The 19,067-nt window shown below is 52.2% G+C and overlaps 1 protein-coding gene across 3 annotated transcripts in view; it reads right to left on the bottom strand.

Annotated features, from left to right (window-relative positions):
* Positions 1 to 19,067, bottom strand: part of FSTL4 (follistatin like 4) — a 418,733-nt gene that overhangs the window by 50,401 nt on the left and 349,265 nt on the right. For all 3 annotated transcript variants that reach the window (XM_043465521.1, XM_043465519.1, XM_043465520.1), the window contains exon 7: positions 10,272 to 10,438. In XM_043465521.1, the coding sequence (XP_043321456.1) occupies positions 10,272 to 10,438 (167 nt within the window). The remainder of the gene's footprint in view (positions 1 to 10,271; positions 10,439 to 19,067) is intronic.

Genomic DNA, 19,067 nt, shown 5'->3' with positions numbered 1-19,067 from the left:
TTCTCCCATGGAAGCAATTTGGTGGCAGGAGGGACAAAGGCCACTAGTCAGTGTGGCAAGGGCCCAGCCACAACCATGAGTCCTTTAAGGATGCTTTCTGGCTAGTTAACCTAATGAGGGGTGTAGGCCCAAGTGAGGTCTGGGTTAAGGCAGAGGCTGGAAGGTGGAAAGTGGATGCATGCAGCCTGCTCTTGGTATCAAGGAAAATGACACTCAGAAGTGCTCCCACTGGGGTAAAACATTGGAGAAGGTTGCAGGAACCCTTAAGAGTTTTCTCTGAAACATTGCTCTGCTTTAAAAAGCCCCATTCCGATTACCCAGTGGAAGCTTCAATAATAGAAATAAAACACCAGATAGCTGATTTGTCCTGTGTCATAACAGAGTCATAAAGGGTTCATACCTGAGTCGCTTATGAAAAGTTAATAGTCACTTCTGGGGATGACATATTTCTAATCTGAGCTGTTTCCCACGTTAAAACCTAAGTCTGAAGGAAAATACATTTTGCTTGGAGTCTCAGAGTTTGGAAAGGCATCTTGAGAGAGGGCTGGGGAGCTGGGTGTGGCCACTACCTTGGGAACCCCTCTGTGCCTCACTTGGCTGGTTCCCAGACAGACTACAGACTCCAACCCAAAGGGCGACACCAGATCCATTTGCTCTCGGAGTTTGGGGTTGGGGGTCCCCTGGCATTTCCCTCTGGGCTGCCTTCCTGAGCCTTCATATCCACAGCCCTTCCTTATAGGGGGGCCCTTGTAGCCAGTCTCGGGTTCTGGCACCTTCTGCTCGTACTGCCACCTCCATCCATGGGATGGTGTGGTCATGGGGGCTGAGAAGAGCCCCCGGGTTGAGGTGCCCAAGGTCCACTGCAGGGTGGTGCTAGGCAACAACACCAGCTCAGCATCCATGAGCTAACTGTGCGCTGGGAATCTTGAAACACATCGTCCGGTTTAAACCTCAGAAAAAAGCCCTGAAAACCATAAAGCAAAACAGAAGCCAGTCCCCACAGGATGAGAAAGTAGAGCCTTCCTGCACAATATGTTCAGAGTCTGACCTTCTCCACCACCTCCACTGCTACTCCAGAGGCTCGATTCAGTGACCTCCACCTCTGCGCTCTGCACCTGCCCCCCGCATCACAGCCCAGCGACGCCCCTTGTCTTACTCCCATTCAGCGTACTGTTTGCCACCTGTCTCCCTGACTAGCACGTGAGTGCCCTAGGGGAGGGCAGGGACACTGCTGTCCAGTGCTCACTGCTGTGTCCCCAGTGCCTGGCGTCGGGCTGACACAGGGTGGCCCTCAGTGGATACTCGTTGAGCAGACTGTACAAGCGGCTGAGCTGGGCTCTCTGCAGGGGCTTTCCTGATTTTGGTTCTTTGGGTTGGACAATGGACATGTCCAGGATGTGTCCTGCTTTCCCATGCCCCCAGATGTTGCCAATCACACAGGGGTCCAAATCAAGTGGCTGGTAGGGAGGCAGAGAACCAATCTCAGGTCTCGTCCCCTCTTCCCCACCCTGCCTCCTTCTCCACACTGCGTTCTCAGCCCTGGGCACGCTGGGAGGGCTCCGCACACGGCAGCAGGCAGAGTCCATGTAATCCAGACTAGGCTCATGGCTTCTGTGAGCCTGTAACAGAGTTGCTTGGAGGAGGAAATGGCAACCCACTCCAGTGTTCTTGCCTGGAGAATCCCGTGGACAAAGGAGCCTGGTGGGCTGCTGTCCATACGGTTGCACAGAGTTGGAAGCGACTTAGCATGCATGCATGCATTGGAGAAGGGACGGGCAACCCACTCCAGTGTTCTTGCCTGGAGAATCCTAGGGACGGAGGAGCCTGGTGGGCTGCCGTCTATGGGGTTGCACAGAGTTGGACACGACTGAAGTGACTTGGCAGCAGCAGCAGCAACAGAGTTGCTTAGCCTCTGGTTTTTCCTCATTGTTCCTGGGAGCAGAGGTGTGATCCCTCAGGTGTGGAGGGTGTGGGGCTGCTGGATGGGTGATGCTCTACTTGGAACACCTAACTCATTACCAGCCTGTGACTCAGGCTCCGGGGAAAATGTGATTCTGTACTCAAAAAAAAAAAAAAAGTCTCTGGGCTGAAACAATAGGCATCATATAATTATAGAAAAAAAGTGTATATTGTTTTCTGGGACACGAATACTGGCTACAGAAATCAAATTTCCCTCATTGGATGTAAAGAAATTACTTTAAAAATTGATTTATAAGAAGTTACATAAAACTAACGCTGCAATCCTTTCTCTCCTGAAGGTTCTCTGAGATGTGTCTGAACACTGCTATCAGTGCTTGATTGCATCTCTGTAATTGTCTTTTTATGGATGGCATTTTTTTCTTTTGCTCTGATGCATAGAAATGTATTAGCAAAATCAAGGTTCCTTCCAGAAATAAACAGATGCTAGATTAGACCATTCTTTGTATTGATGCACATCTGTCTTTGGAAAAGAGATGATTTTACTTAAAGAAATGGTTTTTGCCTTTTTAAGAAGCTATTTTCTAGGTATCTGCCCTTAATAAAGCAAGCAATTAAACAAGACTTAAGTATTAAACAATATTTAAGCAGAGGCAAGATGGGAGATGTTGTCACAGTGATACATGTGAGTCAGGTCGAAGTAATATGAAGATGAGGCATCAGTGCTGACTATTTAGTGACTAAATGTTAAACACAAGGACTCCAGAATGATTTCAGAGGTGAGGTTAATGGTATTGTCAATGCTGGGCTTCCCTTGTGGCTCGGCTGGTAAAGAATCCGCCTGCAATGCAGGAGACCTGGGTTTGATCCCTGGGATGGGAAGATCCCCTGGAGAAGGAAACAGCTACCCACTTCAGTATTCTAGCCTGGAGAATTCCATGGACTATACATGGAGTTGCAAAGAGTCGAACACCACTGAGTGACCTTCAGTTTTCACTGTCAATGCTACAAGTTAAAACTCCATTTAGAGACATTTATTCCAAGCTTTTCTAACTCTGCCCTTCTCAGGAGCTTCCTTGGCTCTCTTTGGAGAGGATGGAGAAGGTAGAGGGTCTTTCCCTCCCGGCTGATTTGACTCTCCCCCTGAATCTCATGAACCCTAGCATCCCACCTATACAAATGGACCCAAACACTGCAGCGCCTTGGTGATGGCGGGTCCTCAGAGATGTCTGCACTGCACGTGCCCCCTGCATACAGCACTACCTAACAGGTGGGCAGAACACCTAAACCACCCCTCTAGCCAGACCCCTGGACACACCCCTACCCTCACCCCACATAAGGAATTAGCTTGCTCCCCTCGGAAGCAAGCAAGCAAGGGAAACTGTTGTTTATTTTTGCTCCCCTCTGCTGCAGCAGGGTCCCCAATAAAGCCTTGCCTAAATTTCTTTTCTGGCCTCTAGTCAATTTCTGTTGACTGAAGGAAGGCCAAGAACCCTGGTTGGTAACAAACTGAAGTTTCAGACTGTCTAGAACCTGCTGCCTTCATCCGGGAAGCCTGCAACCCTCCCCCGGGGACACTTGTATCATGAGTCCCCAAGCCAAGAGGGCCTTCCCTGCTCCTCTAACCTGGATCACACTGTCAGCCAAGACCGCTGATTGGCACTCCTACTGTTTATGAAACATTCCGGAGAGGATTTGATTAAATTTCCTTCCATGGCTCATTTCAGGGACCAACAAGGCTTGCAATCAGGAATTTTCTCCTATTATGGTGTTTAAAACTTGAATACACTGCTGGAAGGGGTATAAACTGGGTGCAACTTATTTTTTGTAGGGAGATTTGGCAATATCCAGCAAAACAGAAAATGTGTCCACCCTCGATGGAGTTACTCCACTTCTAAGAACTTAAACACCTACTTACAGAAATGTGCAAAGAGGTATGTACAAAGATGCTCACTGCAGTGTTGTTTGCAGATGGTAAAGCCTAAAAGCAGCCTGAATGTGAGCTCCCTGGCCTGGGACTTGGAGCTCTGCATTTGGGGTCTAGAAGCTGGATCAGAACCTTCCTGAGGAACCTGGTACCTTTGAGATGGGGCCAGAAGTGATCACAAAGCACAGGTACAATGGGGAAAGAGGGGTGACCCTGAAGAGGCCACTGAGAAAGCTAAGGCTAGATGAGGTACCTGGAAGGCAGAGTCCCCCATGAGCTCTAGAAGCTGTTGTACCATGGGCCAAGCCCCATCTCTAGGAGAGTTTTGGCCAATCCTCCTAGTGGTTTGAGTTCATCCAAAACTCAAAAGAACCGAGTGTGCATCCGTAACCAGGATTTATTTGACAGGAGCTGGAGAGAACTGGCCAAAGCCTTTGAATGCTTCAAGTAGAGTGTTTTCCAAGATCTTAAAACAAAATGTACCCAAGCGTTTAATGAGATTATTTTAATGCAGAACCTACAACCACCGTCTAGCATGTTGCAAACAGCTCTCCATGCTAATCAAACGCCTCTCATCTTTTTACAATGGATTCATGACTGGTTCATATAAAGACAATAAAAATTAAATGAGTCATGAGCTCCTAAATCATTCTCTTTTGGTCTTTTTAATAACTCACTTCCAAAGAAGAGCTGGCTGAGAGCGTATGCTTCATTAGAGTTATTTGTTCATGGTTTTACACCATTTAGGCATGGGAAAAAAGTGAACCTTTTAACACATCCTTCAAACACTGCCACAAATACTTTCTTCTAATGGGTTTTGTTTTTCTGCTTTTATCACTGTACTCTGCCTGTCGACATTTGAAAGCCCCAAATAGGGAGATTTGGTGAAAGAAAAAAACCAACAAAAAAGAGTGGCTCTTTCAAGTCATTTGCAATATACTGGGGTTTGTTATGAGCTTTTCTTTTTTTTTTTTTTTAAAAAAAAGAAGAATACAATAGAAAAATGTTTCCTCTCCCTGAGAATATCTTCGTCAAACAACTCCATGTGCTGGTCTAAGAGCTTTCTGCCTTCTCTTTGCGGCAGAGGCCAGCAGCTAATGAGACCCGGAGCACCAGACACGTGGCTGCACCCAGAGTGGACACGCCCACTGGGGCTCAGGTACTGCGGCCATTACTGCTAGAGCAGAAGGTAGGTCCAGCTGCCCCAGAGCGAGACCCTGGCAATGCTGGGTGCTGGTGCTGTTGTCCTAAGGGCAAGGAACCCATGAAGCTCTAACTGGGGTGTGCAGGTTGGCTGCAGGCCCTGGTAAGTTCCTGAAACCCCTGAGTGACAGAATTCCACTTGCCTCATAGGGGTGTGATGAAGATTAAATGAGATGATGCTTCTGAATGGACTATCTCAGAGACCAGCCCCCCAGACACAGCAGCGTCTTGGTACCAATGGTAGAAATACCTGTATTAATACTAGCAAGGATTTGGGGATCAGCTGATCTCTGGGACTTTGGGGATGTCTTCTCCCTGCTTCTGCTCCCCTCATGGGCAGCCCCTGTCCTTGGGGACATAAGGGACAGTGAGGAAGACAGTTATGTGGCGAGGGCAGGGGACATTGTTGGAGCAGGGGGTGCAGACTGGGTTTGGGGATGGTCCTTCCACTTCCTGAGTAGCCGCTGTGTGGTCTGGGTAGGGCACTGAGGCTGGGATGGGCCCTGCTTCTGCCGACAGTGGGACAGCCTCCCCTCACCCCCAAGAACACCCAGTGTGTAGGCCCGGCTAGGTGAGGAGTGTATGGATCTGCTGCTGAGATGGGCCCCACCCCGGACTGAAGCCTGGGAAGATGGAGGCTCTGCTGTCCGGGTGAAAAAGGGAGCTTCCTGGCTCCCGTGCAGGACTCACATCCCCCGGGGCCCTGTCTCCCACGTGATTTCCTTATCACAGCACTGCATGACCCCAGGGCCCAGAGAGCCCTCAAAGGGGACCCGGTTCGTCCCCTTCCTGCTTCGGTACCTGTGGTGAGGGCATCTCACTGCCTCCTAAGGCAGAGTCCTTCCCTAGCATAAGCTCCCCCCCACAGGCTCTGGTTGTGGCCCCCTGGGATGATGGGGTGCCCTTCTCCCATGTGACCCTGTGCTGTCTGAGCAGAGCAGGCCAGAGGCCGGGTGGGCTGACCACAGGTCCACGGGGTGGGGGTGGGGGTGCTGAGAGGTGCAGGGTCAACCTGGCACACCAGCGTAGGTGCCCTCCCGGCCAGCAGCCTGGCCCGAGACCAGGGCACCTTCTGAGCTGGAGCTATGGCCCTGGGTCCTTGAGGGTTGAGGCAGCGGGCGCAGGGCCAGGTCTGAAGCTGCTAGACCCACAGCTGCTCCTATAGAGATCCCAGCAGTTGGCTGGGACATAAACAAATTACAGGCCGCCCTTTGTGAGCTCCAGAGATTGTGCACAAGTAGAAACCATCATGCAAACAGGAGGAGGTATCATAATCCAGAGACCCACTGCCGGGAGCAGGGCAGAATTCCCACCCCAGCTGGGGGGCACCTGTCTGGGGGGTCTTTGCCCTCCTGGTACCCAGTGCTGCCCTCTGCTCGGGGGGTTTGTTTTTCCAGGTCCGGCTGAGTCAGGGCCCCTCATGGTCCGGGCTGCAGTGAGATTGAGGTGTCTTGCTGGGGGGAGGGCTCAGGCATCCTTAAGGGGGAACACCAGGTCCCTAGGACCGGCTACACTGTGCTGCATTGCTCCCTCAAAGCCAGGCAGAGTGTCTTTGCTCTATGCTCTGGCACTGGGCTTGTCGCTCAGTAAGTGAATCCAGAGGAGGGCTCCTCACGTGTGCTGTCTGGACAACTGTGGACACACTGGCGACTCCTGACTGCTCCTGACAGCGACATCACTCACTGGGGAATCTGAGGGGCTCCTCCTTGTGCGGCTCCGGGCTAAACGGGTACATTTACTTTCTGAGCAAATATTATTCTGATGCTTGGGGCCTCCTTGATGTTGGCAAGTCAGAAAAGTTTAATTACATGTGTCATTAGCATGGCATTCTGTAATAGCTCTGTGACCGAATTCATTAACGGAATTCTTAACAGATAAGACAAGACAAATTAATATTTTGTTGCCCATGAAAGCTTCTCATTAAGAGAGTAGTGAAAAAGTGATTAATATTTTGTTGCCAATCAAGATGTCTCATACAAATGACAAAGAAAGGAGGCCCACACCTCTGTGCGCTCTCTAATCTCCCCGCCTTGGGTTTTGTAAGCTGATCAGCTTTCCCTGTCATTGCAACATTTCGGAGCCAGTCGCTCATTACAAGGCCTGTGATCGTGTTGTGTTTCATCTCTGACTACGGCAGGAGGGGGTAGGTGCTGAGATGCCACAGGCTGGGGGGCTCTACGAACCTACCAATCCCTGATCTTTGCTCTACCAGGGTAGCCCCCTGGACTGCTCTCCCCTGACCCGTCTTGCTTCAGGGATGCGCTGTGTATCCTGATGGCCCAGCCCTGATCCAGCCTAATTTCCTCCTACGGCTACTCCCCTCACCGTCCAGAGCAGGGCTGTGCTTAATGAACCCCTGCTGTGTGCCAGTCACTGGGTGGGGTGCCCCCGGCCAACACGCTCAGCCTGAAAATGCCCTCTCAAGGAGGACAACCTCATCTCCACTGCCCCAGAGCATCTCTGCAGACTCAGAGCAGGTGTATGGCTCACCCAGGGCGGCCCTGGACCCACTGGAGGTGCTGGTCAGTGTCTGCCCCCAGATGAATCAAGGCTGACCTGAATCAAGGTGACGACAGGCAGCAGGGACCACCCCAGAGTCACATCTGCCTGACGGGGGCCTCACCAGACCGCGCTGACAGCTGGTTGGGGACTCAGGCTACAAGGGGTTGAGAGTGCTGTCTGGTGGGAGAAGTAGTAATAATAGAAATAATGAAAATAAGAGCATAATAGCATGGACATCATGTGCTAAGAACTCCATGTGTCTTTTAATCCTCATTACTGCCCTATGAGGCAGGATCTATTATTCATCGCCTTTCCACAGAAGAGGAAACTGAGGCTTAGAGAAGTCAAATGTCATTTCCAAGGTTGCTAAGCCAGTAAGTGGTAGAGCTGAGACTTAAACCCAGGTCCCTTTGACCCTGGAGCCTGTGCCCCTCATGAGTAAGGCTGTGCTGTCTCTCTCCTCTCTTGAAGGCAGGTGTACATGTGTGTGTTTGTATATGTGTCTGTGTGTGTACGTGTGTTGTGTGTGTGTTTGCACGTATCGGGCCAGGACCCCTGTGGGGCTAGCACTGCCCTGCGCCCTCCCTTGGGGGTTTCTCAGAACCACGGGGCCCTGCTTGCTCGCGGGCTGCTCACTTGCCCAGAGGAGCGAGTGTTTCCTGGGAGGTAACGAGAGGCCATTAATCTCCAGTTGCACCACAATTACCCAAATTGCTAACCTCTCTGTGAAAAGTAGAAATGCAATTGAGTTGGTGCTGGAGGCATGTTCGAGGGAGGGGAAAGACACTCAAAGTAATTTAATTAACTGATGGCAAGTGCATTAAAAGGAGCTCTGCCTCTGCCTTTATTTCTAATGTCTTTAAATAGAGCATTGAGCAATGCACACGGACGTTCAGACACAGGCGGGCCTGACCTAGTTCTGAATTAATCACCACTGGCCAATCGTGGTTAAAAGCTGACAACCCACCTTGAGAGGTTCGCACGCACAAACCTGCACCCCAGCAACACACATAACATGCACATGCACATATACATACACACCCTAGTCTTTACAAGCAGGACACTGCCTTCCCTTGCTAAGATCTCAGACAAGCCCTGGGCATCGTAGGCTCAGAGGAAGAACTCTGCCCACTGAGCACCTGACCAGCAAGCAGTCAGGCTTGTGCTGGCACTGACATTCAGAGGTGGGTGGATACTGTCCGCGCTCACTATAGAGGGGAAACTGCAAGGAAACCATCTTGCCTGGTGTGATAAAGGTGAGGGAAGGGCACTTCTGCCCAGCCCTGCCCAGGGCTGGACTCCACAGTGACCCCCCTCTTTCCACCTGCTTCCCCAACCATCTTCAGTGTGCATCCAAAGGGACCCAGAGAGTAGCAGAGTCCTAGCTTTGTGATTTGTTACCCTCTCTTTCCACAAAGCAGTCTCAGAGCTGGATGAAATCTTTAAGGTCATGGGGTTTAGCTGCCTTCTTGTGGCTGGCAGCACTGTTTACCATGACCCTGAGCTTGTATGCCTCTAGGGATGGGGAGCTCACTATCTGATGTGATGGGTCACTCCAGTGCAGGGCAGGGCTGATGGCTGGAGTGGTGCTCCATCCAAGCAGCCCCGACTGGTCTCTTTTCGGGGTGCACCCTGGCCCTTTGTGCTAGTTCAACTCATGGGGTCACACAGCCCAGGCCAGCTCCCTCTGCCACAGCACCTTGACCCCCACCTTACAGCCGCTAGCGTGAACTGACCACTGACTCCACAGGTCTTCCTTCTTGGGGCCAAGTGGCCCATTCTGGGTTGGCCTGTCCTGAGCCAAGGAGACTAGGGCTGCTTGTCTTCTGCCTGAAACTTGAATTCCTGTCACTGTAGCTCAAGACCTGTTTGCCATCCTGGCAGCTCCCTGCGTGGGTGACATTACTCCCTCTTCTCACACGAACTCCTGGGAAACCCCTGCGCCCGCACCAGTGCCAAACCAGGGCCAGTGCAGATTCTTCAATCCTTCTATCGCTCAAGACCCATAGAAGGGAGGCACCGCTAACACTGCTTTTCCAATAGATTAATTCACTGAGGATCCATTTAAGAAACTGTCCAGTCATAGAGGCAGAGTGGGGTGATGCTGGGACCCCAATGCAGGCTGCCTGGGGCCCTCAGAGCCCAGGAGGCCCCCATTGCTCATGTTGGGCTGTGAGGACACAGGAACTCTCTTTTTTCCTCTTAACTCATCACATCCATACTCCTTGCCCAGCAAACAAGACCCCTGGGCAGGCCTCTCTGGTCTGATCTCGTTTTCTTTTACCTCGCCCCCTGCCCCTGCTTTCCAGCCAACTATCCCAGAGGCCACCTCTGCCCTCCATAGGGGGCGCCCTCTCCACAGTTCCAGCTGTCTGTGTCCTTTCCAGCTTTAGGATCTAGAGACTCCCCAGGAGGAGAGAGAGCATCTCTCCCCACAAGCCAGATGCTCTCCCCTGCCCGGGAACCTCTTGCCCCGCCCACAGGCCTCCCCCTAGTATTCACCTTATTCTGGGCCTGGCTGCAAGTTTGCAGACACCATCCATCCGTCCTGTTCTCTGCACAAGGTGGGGCTGATACTTCCAGACACCAGATAGCAGGCTGGATGGCACCAACGGGGGATATGAAAAGAAAGCCCTCTGGCCCTGCAGCTCTCACAAGGCATCTCACACAGCTGGCCTCCCCAGGGGGTGAGTCTGAGCTCAGACAGAGCCTGGTGACTTACATTGATGTCTTCCAAATCCAGGAAGTTCAGGGCCAGCCCGTTGCGCCTCCAGACGATGGGTGGCCGCAGGTCTCCACGGATGGCGCAGGTCAGCACCGTGCTGAGTCCCACGGTCACTGTGGCCACACTGACCTGCTCCTCGGGGGCGAGGCTGAGCTGCACCACCTCTGCAGGGAAAGGAGACGCTGTCAGCTGCAGGCCCCGGGCGGTGAGGTCTCTACTCGAAAGGATGTGGACAAGGGGATCTACTGCAGGTCAGGGGCCTGGGGAACTTCAGGGATCAGGAGCATTATCTGCAGTGGGCTGGCTAAACAGACAGATGGACACAACTCCTGGGAGAGGGGCCATGACTTACGTCAAAAGCTCCAAGGGTTCTGTGAGTCACATCAGGTCAGGAACCACAGTCAGCGCAGGGGAAGTGTCTGGGCTGTGGATCTGTGAGTGGAGCCAGGGAGGTGGGCTGCTGGGGCCATGGGGCTGCCCTGCTGAAACCGGGGAGCCAGATGCGCCGGCCCCGCCCTGTGCTCACCAGGCCCCATGGAGTCCGGGCCTTGCCAAGTGCAGTCAAGGTCCGCTGGCTGGGCCGACAGGTTTCTTGCCCACCTGGGGGCAAATTAAAGGTTGCGCTGTCTGCAGTCTGGGGAACGAACTGGCTGACCTTTGAAGGTTTGCTGCTGCCTAAGGAGCCTGTGAACTTGGATTTGGGTTTCTGTTCAGCGACCATGCACTGCAGCCTTTAATTTTTTGAAGTGTACTTTGGGCTGCACAAATGACTAATCCTTGCTGCTTCACACTTGATAACTGGCATTAAGACTGATCACTTGTCAGGCAAATGGGGAGGGTCTAAATTATCTCCCTTTCAGAATCAGACCTTTTGGAATTCTCAGGGTTAATGAAAAAAAAAAATCAAACTCAGGCTACTCAAATGCCAACATGGGATGAGGTTTGGAGGGGGGAGTCGCTAGCTTCACTGACTGCATGGCCGCCCTACTGCCCTTCCCTCATATCTTCTCTTGGGGAGGCAGCGTGGGCGGAGGGAGGCGGGCTGGCTCTGGGGGCCTGGGTTGATTCCAGCATGCTGGCAAAGGGTGCTAGGACCTGGGGGGCCCTGACGGGGTGGAGCAAGGCCCAGAGTTGGGACCCGAGCTCTATGACTCAGTGGGACACGTTTGAGCTGCGACCAGGCGGCACACCTAGGCTCAGATTCTCTTGCTAGTATGTCGGGGGGAGGGGGTGGTGGAGAAGGGGAGCAAAAACCATCACAGGTGCCACACATTGCAGAGCAGGTACAGTGAGAGCTGGTGCAGTAGAGACCAGTCCAGTCCTGGGCAGCAAAGCCCTTCCCCCAACTACAAACATTCATGGCCCAGCCCTGGGCCCACAGAGATGAACACGATATACACGATATACACTAGGTACTTAATCAGTTCTCGTTGGATGGCTGAATGAAAAATGAAGGAAATAGAAATACAGAAGGAAAAAAAGGCAACAGGCCAGTGGAGAGGGGACAATCACACACAGGAAAAATGGGACTCCTGGTGAAGGAGCCACATGAGGAAACGATAAGCACCGGATGATTGATGCAGACGCAAACGGCATAATATTTTATAAACACTAAAGTGATGCATTTCAAGCTCCCTCTTAAATCATGTTCAACTTGCTGCCCTCCCACTTGTGAGTCATGAGGCTTATTGCTCAGGGCAGAGAAGGCACTAACCCCCCTGTAGCAAGACCCAGGTTTCAGAGATTCAGAGGGGCAGAGACAGGGAGAGGGATTTACTAATATTGTTTAGCTCCCGCTGTGCCCAAGTACAGAGGAGACCGTTCTCCCTCTTGGGATGAGCCTCAAGGCCCTGTGGAAGTGGGAAGGGGCGTGGAAAGCCCCCTTGTCCCCAGGGGAATAGGGAAGGACACAGCGGGAAGGGCAGAGAACTTGCCTGCTAGGAGGCAGGTGAGGGGAACCAAGGAGGCTCGAAGAGGAGGCTGAACCCTCCCTCACCTGGCTGGTACCCCTCCCCACCTAGAGTGACCACACAGATGCGGCAGAGAGCCAGAGTCTGCATTCAAGGGGCCAGAGACCCTTTGATCCTGAGTGGTATGGAGGGGCCCAGTGGCTGGGCCATGGTGTGCCCTCGCCTCTGTACTTGAGGATGGCACTGGACTCTCAGAGCTGAGCCTGACTGTGCCAGTGGGGGCTTGGGAGGCCGAACTGTCAGGGATCATGGGACTCTGGACTCCGCTGGGCTGAGAGTGCCCAGACCAGGAGCACAGTGGTGCTGATCCCTGCTGAGGGTGCCTGCGGGCAGGGCGACCAGGGGTCCTTGCAGTGGGGACCAGAGGTGGCAGAGGACAGCTAGCTGTATGCTCCCCTCTACACTTGGAAACACAAAGTTGTATTTTAAACAGTTGTAGAAAAATGTCTGGAGGAGCCTGTAGCACAGGGCTGAGAATAAACAAGCAAACGAACCCAAGTGGGAAGCCTGTGCGGCTTGCCATCCGCCACTGGGATGGCTGGTTCCCACATTTTTCCTGAGCATGCCCCAAGCATTTGTATGTCTGAAGATGTGTGATTTCACAGGAAAGACTCAGGCAAAATTAGAATGCGTGAATACTGACAAAACCATCATAATTCTGCTCCTGTCAGCTACACAAATATTAACCAAACAGCAAATATTTGGATCATTTAAAGTTTAATTAAATGAATGTTTTATTAGATTTAGTTCATGTCAATATTCCCTAGGTCTTTTAAAAATTCTAGAGAGATTTATGGCCAACGAGCTGCTCCTCACTGCCGGTTTTTTTTTCACTGTTTAACACGTGTTCCCCGGCAGGCCCCACTTCCCTGCTAAGTGACCTCCCAGGGTGATTTCCCAGCGAGGGAAAAATGAGGCAGCCTCACAGGTGGGGGCTCGAGTGAACTGGGCAGATGTGGGGCTGTGGCTCTGGATACCTGGCCCCCGGGGCTGCCAGAGATCCCCAAGCAGCCTTGGGCAGTTCCCTTCCTATCCCTGGTCCCCAGCTGAGTCAGGAAGGGTTGGTCCAGGAGGGCTCTGGGGGCCTGGCCAACTTTTAGGCTCTGGGCTCTGCATGCATGGCTCTGAGTAGACGTCCCTGTTCATCCTCCTTTGTCCTGCCAGTGCCTGGTTGCTGCTCCCCCAGCGCCATCTGCCTCTGTTCCTTGCCCACTTGCCATGATGGCACAAATGATGCCTCAAGGGGCAGCATGAACAGATGCCAAGCCCCCAGGGGTTCCCTCCTGATGTTCCCTGAGCCCTCCCTTCCTCTCCATCCGGGTCCTTGAGAACCTCCTGTGTGGTCACTGCCTCCCCCAACCCCCAGTTTGTCCCTGCTGCCCCTGAGTGTCCTGGAGGACAAGGTATATCATGGCTCTGCTCAAAAGCTACCAGCAGCTCGGCATCACCCACAGATTCATCATGAATTGAGAACAGTCCCTGACCTTGCCCCATAGTCTCTCAGGTGACTCAGTGGTACCTGCTGGCTCCTATCCCACCGTGGTTTGGGGCCTAAGCTTGTGCCTACTTGGCACCTTCTACTTGTCTATTCTGAGACCCTTAGCCCCAGTCTTTAGGATGACCTCATGGGATGTTTTTGGGATCCTGCAGTCTTCACATAAGGGGAAACTTAGACAGACACTGGGTGAAGAAGATTGAAAGTTGTCCTGGTGAACCTGTCATGACTTTTTCAGGCTTAAGTAACAGAAATTCTACAAAGTGCTCAACATACTTAGGAAAAGAAAGAAGAAAGGGATTGATCTTCATGCCCATAATTGGGAAAGCTCAGGGGTGGAAGAGACTGCAAGCATCCAGGGCCCTTGACAACGGCACACTCATGGCTGCAAGGAGTCCAGGGGTGGCCTCATGCTCCCATTGTCCCTGTATGTGGGATCCTGGAGAAAGGGCCCAAGTCTTTCCTAAGGGCCCTGCAAAAAAGCATGGACTGAACTCCGATCACCCAGACTTATCTCCTATGTTCTTTCAAGAAGCAATCTCCCAGGCCAGGTGATGAAGTGCTCTTCAGTCACAGGACTGACTGACCCACAGCCCTGGGCCATGTGACCGCCTCTGGCCCAGGTGGATGGATGGTGAGAGGTGGGGGTCAGATGTCATGACAGACAGGGTGTATTGGGCAGATCAATACCCTGTGGCCACGGAAGACACACAGAGAGGTCCTCTTTGGTTCCCTCTATCCCTTCGCAGCCTCATCTAGAAGCCTAGACATGGTGAAAGATGATAATGGGAAGATGGGTGGAGCTGTGCTGTAAAGACCATGAGAGTCATCAGAAGGAAATGTGATCTCAGTTATTGCACCTACCCCCAACCTGCCGGGTGGCACTAGTGGTAGAGAAACCATCTGCCAATGTTGGAGAAGAAAGAGAGGCGGATTTGATCTCTGGGTGAGGAAAATCTCCTGGAGGAGGGCATGGCAACCCACTCCAGTATTCTTGCCTGGAGAATCCCATGGACAGAGGAGTCTGGCGGGCTATAGCCCATAGGGTAGCAAAGAGTCAGACATGATTAAAGAGACTTAGCATGCACACATGCCCTCACGCCTACATGCCTGCTCACTAGAGAGTGATAGCGGAGGGCTTTGGGGTGGTGGCGTGGACCAGCTGAGGGGACCCCACAATCCTCTTAAGTTTCCCATTGTGATAGGGACCAGAGGAGGGCCAAGCAGCCTGGGATTTGTGGAGATGGCCCTCATTTGTGTTCAGTGAACACACTGACTGAACGACTGTGGGCTGAAGCTCACCACTGCCCAGGCACGCCTGTAGATGAGGGGACTCAGATGTGTCTGGACCTGGATGCTGCTCCAGTGGGGTCAGGAGTCACTGGAGAGGGAGGTGGAGAAGCCACACTGCAGCCCTCCAGGGAGCAGCCTGTGGAAGGGCCAACAAGGACCCCTTCCAACTCTTGACTGTGGCTTTGCTGCTTCTATGGTGCTGACCATCTGTGGTTCCAAGGCCACTCTGTGGGAAGTGTCCATAGATTTCTGGGGCGCCAAGCAACAAGAGCTGCCTTGTGCCCAGAGTATGTTGGGGGCAGTGCCAGAGGGCTGGGCTGGGGGCTCTGGTCAGGTCTGGGGTGAGAATACATCTGTAGAAAGAGTCTAGAGTCTCTAGAATGAGAAGGCTGGACTGGGGAGCTTGTCCAGTACTGCTGGCAGAGGTGCCCACAGAGAGATGATGTCCTTGCTTTAAGAGCCACAATGGAAGGCTGCCAGGTAGTAGGCAATTAAAGGAGGGCAAGGGAGATGGGGTTTCTCACAGCTTGGGACATCTGTCTCCCTATAGGCCAGGCCTTCGGACATTAGTTGGCTTCCCATTATTCCTCGTGGGAGGAGGAGGCTCAGGTAGCATTACCATGACTACCAAAGTCAGCGTGGGTGGCTCAACACAAGAGAGACTTTCCTGCTTCACCTGAGGCAGGAGATGAACGGGGCTCAGGCTGAGCAGCTGGAACCTGTCCCCTGTGGACAGATGCTTCATGATGAAGATGATGGCAGGAGTGAGGAGGAGCTGAGTCCTGCTCAGATGAAAGACAGAGACATCACAGGTTTCTCATTCTTGAAGTCAATGAGCTCTCCCAAACTACACGTGCACAGAAAGGTTCTTTAGAGCTCAGAGAAGGGAGGGGGCTCCAGACCATAACATGTTCTGTCAGTTTCCCAGAAACCCTTGCCCTGGAATCCATTCTGGCTAAGACATGTGTATGAACACGGTTGGCGGTGCTGAATCAGACCAAATGTGGACTCAGAGTCAGGTAAAGCAAGATGATTGGCCAGGGGAAACCTGGAAGACCTGCCCGGTATAAGTGATTTAAACTACCCCAAAGACATGACTCTTTCTCTGAGCCCACCTGTGTATATCTATCCACACTTACTTTTTTCCTCCTAATAAATGCTTTACTTGTTTCACTACTTTCCACCTCTTAATAATTCCTTTCTCCAAAGCAGAACTTGTCACTGGCCACTAACCCTGGTGGTCTAGTGACTAGGATTTGACACTCTCATTGCCTCAGCCTGGCTTCAATCTCTGGTCTGGGAACTGAGATTCTGCTTCGAGCTGATGCAGGCTGAGACACCTGAGATCCCACTCAGCAGGCTGCATGGTGGTGGGGGCCCCCCAGGGCTGTCTGACCCTCTGGTAACCAGCACAGTGCCTGGCACACAGCAGGTAGGCTTCAGGTGCAGTCCTGGGAGACACGTCCCTGGCTCTCAAGGCCCTTCAAGCCAGAGTGGCAATGCCCTTGGTTTACAGCCCTCACTTCCCTCCCCGCACATACACCCTCGGTGCTCCTTGGAGCTTGGAGAGACGGGGCGGTGTGGGGGATTAATGGGCCCACCACGAGCAAGTGAACAAGCACCCTTCCTGGAAGCAGGAGGCCATAAAATCTGAGTCGCGGGAGAATTGGGTTTTAGTTCCTATTACAGCTTTCCCTTAATCTCAGGCACTATTTCTCACACTGACTTGAACTCGATGAGACACTCATAAACCCATCAGCACCCTCTCAAGCAGGCTTCTGTTGCTTCACAGCAATAGAAATTAAATTTCTCAAATTCCTGTCAAGTTGGCGTTAGTTTTCTTATGCTAGAAATGCACTAATGGAACACATTCCTACCTGGACATTTGCCATTTTTCAAATGATGTTCTTGGTGGAAAGACTGTCCAAAGCTCAGTCTACTGGCTCCCACATCCCTGTGTGGACTGAGCTTGGCTCAGGGGCTGGCTGGGAACCAGGGAGGCCTGGAGAGAGACCCCAGACCAGGTGCTCAGAGACCTACCAGAGGTGGCCTCTTTTCACACTTCTCTTCCAACAAGCAATGTGCTTCTCCCGTGCCCTGGGGGAACCCCCTCCCCACCAGTGGCCTGGGAGTTGCCAAAGCAGTGTGGCCCCGTGTGACAGTCTCTACTAATCTGGTCTTATTCCTGTGACCAGGGCCATGCTATGAGATGGTGAGTGGGATAGAAACCAGGGTAGAGTGTGTGTTGCCTAAGGCCATCTGACCAAGTAGGGGACAGGCAACGTCTAACTGCCTGGACCTGATGGCCTCCCCTGGCACTTACAGGGCGGGGCTGCTGTGGGGAGGTGATGCGGGTGTTTTGTGACTCCCCCGGCCCCTTCCACCAGAGCCTGCCTTTCTGGGCTCCCTTCAAATGTCTACTGAAACTCTATGGTGGGAGGCTGGGAACACGTGGTCTTTCATCTGACCTGCATGTTTTGAGCACTGGGGCATGTCCAGCCTGCGCAGGAGCCCTAGGCCAGCTAGACTCGCATGCCTTCAAACTTTCCTGTTTCTTTATGCATAATAAGATCCCATTTTGGTGTCACTGTTGGACTCCCTCTGGCGTGCTTTATTTGGGGGAGGGTAATACATTTACTAGTTAATTACCTCCAGATCTGGGGGGTAATTTACTTTCTCAATTGACTTATGTTGTTTGGGGTTGCTTCAAGCATTTCTGCAGTTTAGTTATTAAGTTCTGCTCTCTGATGTAAATAGACACCTTTATAAGCTGCATGAAGACAGACCATCTCTTTTATTTCTTTTGTATCCCAGCACCTAGCACAGTTCCTAGCACATAAAAGGGCTTAAAAAGTAATGTTAAGCAAGTAAACAGTTAGGGTAGTGTTCATTCAACAATTATATATTGAGCACTTCCTATGTACTAGGACACAGTGGGAATATGCCAGAAAGCAGATCATGCCCAGAGCCTGCCAACCTGGGACTCCTGGCTAAGCAGGGACAGAAGTGTCACCTGGAGGGAGAGCATGCCCCTGAGCCTGTCCACAGACCCCGGTGCAGAGCCCTGGTTCCTGCAGAGCCTGATCAACCTCTTTTGGTGGAGCTCCCCATGTGCCCAGTGGTGGGTCCTGCAGGGGTGGATGTGGAAGGCTAACTCATGTCTTGCTCCCAAGGAGCCCAGGTCTGGCATAGCCTTCTCTTTGTTTGCAAGGCAGGGGGTGCCCATGGAGGAGCCAGGTCACCTGGGCATTCTCCAAGCTCTAGGGTTGTTTTGCCTCCTCTGGCCGATGAACCCTTTCAGCTTTGGGAAAACTAAACCACAAGGTGACTGCTGTGGGCAGGCGAGGAGAGGTAAGAGCTGAGCTCAGCATCCAAAGGCTGTGACACCACTGTCTCAGGGTGCTCAGGGGTGCCATGGGTGTGGCAGGCAGCAGAGGCATCAGTGGAAGAACAGGGTCAGTGCCGAGGTGAAAAGCCCAGAGCCTCCTGGTCAACAGGTTATGTGGCCCGTCCCTGGTTGGTCTCTGTGCCTGGTGGAGCCTCAGTCAGGCCAGCCAGTCTATGTATTTCCCACTCCCTGCCAAGTCTGCTCCCAAAGTAATGGGAGCACCTCTGCTCAAGATATTTGCAGAAGGAAAGTATTTTAACCCAGAGTTGTTTTTTGGTGACTGTAGGGAAAAGACCGTATTATCTTATGCAATTATATACTAGCTACTCAGAATTTGCAAAAATTCATACAGATGTCAAAGACTGGATCTAGAATCTCCTGGACAAGCTGTTGATGGAGATGAGCAGGCAACTTTTATCTGACTAGCATGAGGGTGCCATGCTATGTGTTCCCAGATACTAATTCATTTTCCAGTCTCATTAAGACTATTCCCCAGCCCCTCTTAGAGCCAGGATGTAGATATACAACAGGTTCTGACCAAAAGAATTTGAACATGTCTGGCTACACAAGCGCTCATTGTGATGGTTAATTTTATGGATCAACCTGACTGGGCCATGGGGTGCACAGAGAGTTGGTCAAACATCATT

The sequence above is a fragment of the Cervus canadensis genome, chromosome 4 (assembly GCF_019320065.1).
Source record: "Cervus canadensis isolate Bull #8, Minnesota chromosome 4, ASM1932006v1, whole genome shotgun sequence".
NCBI classification, from domain to species: Eukaryota; Metazoa; Chordata; class Mammalia; order Artiodactyla; family Cervidae; genus Cervus; species Cervus canadensis.
This window is presented reverse-complemented; position numbering and strand designations above follow the sequence as displayed.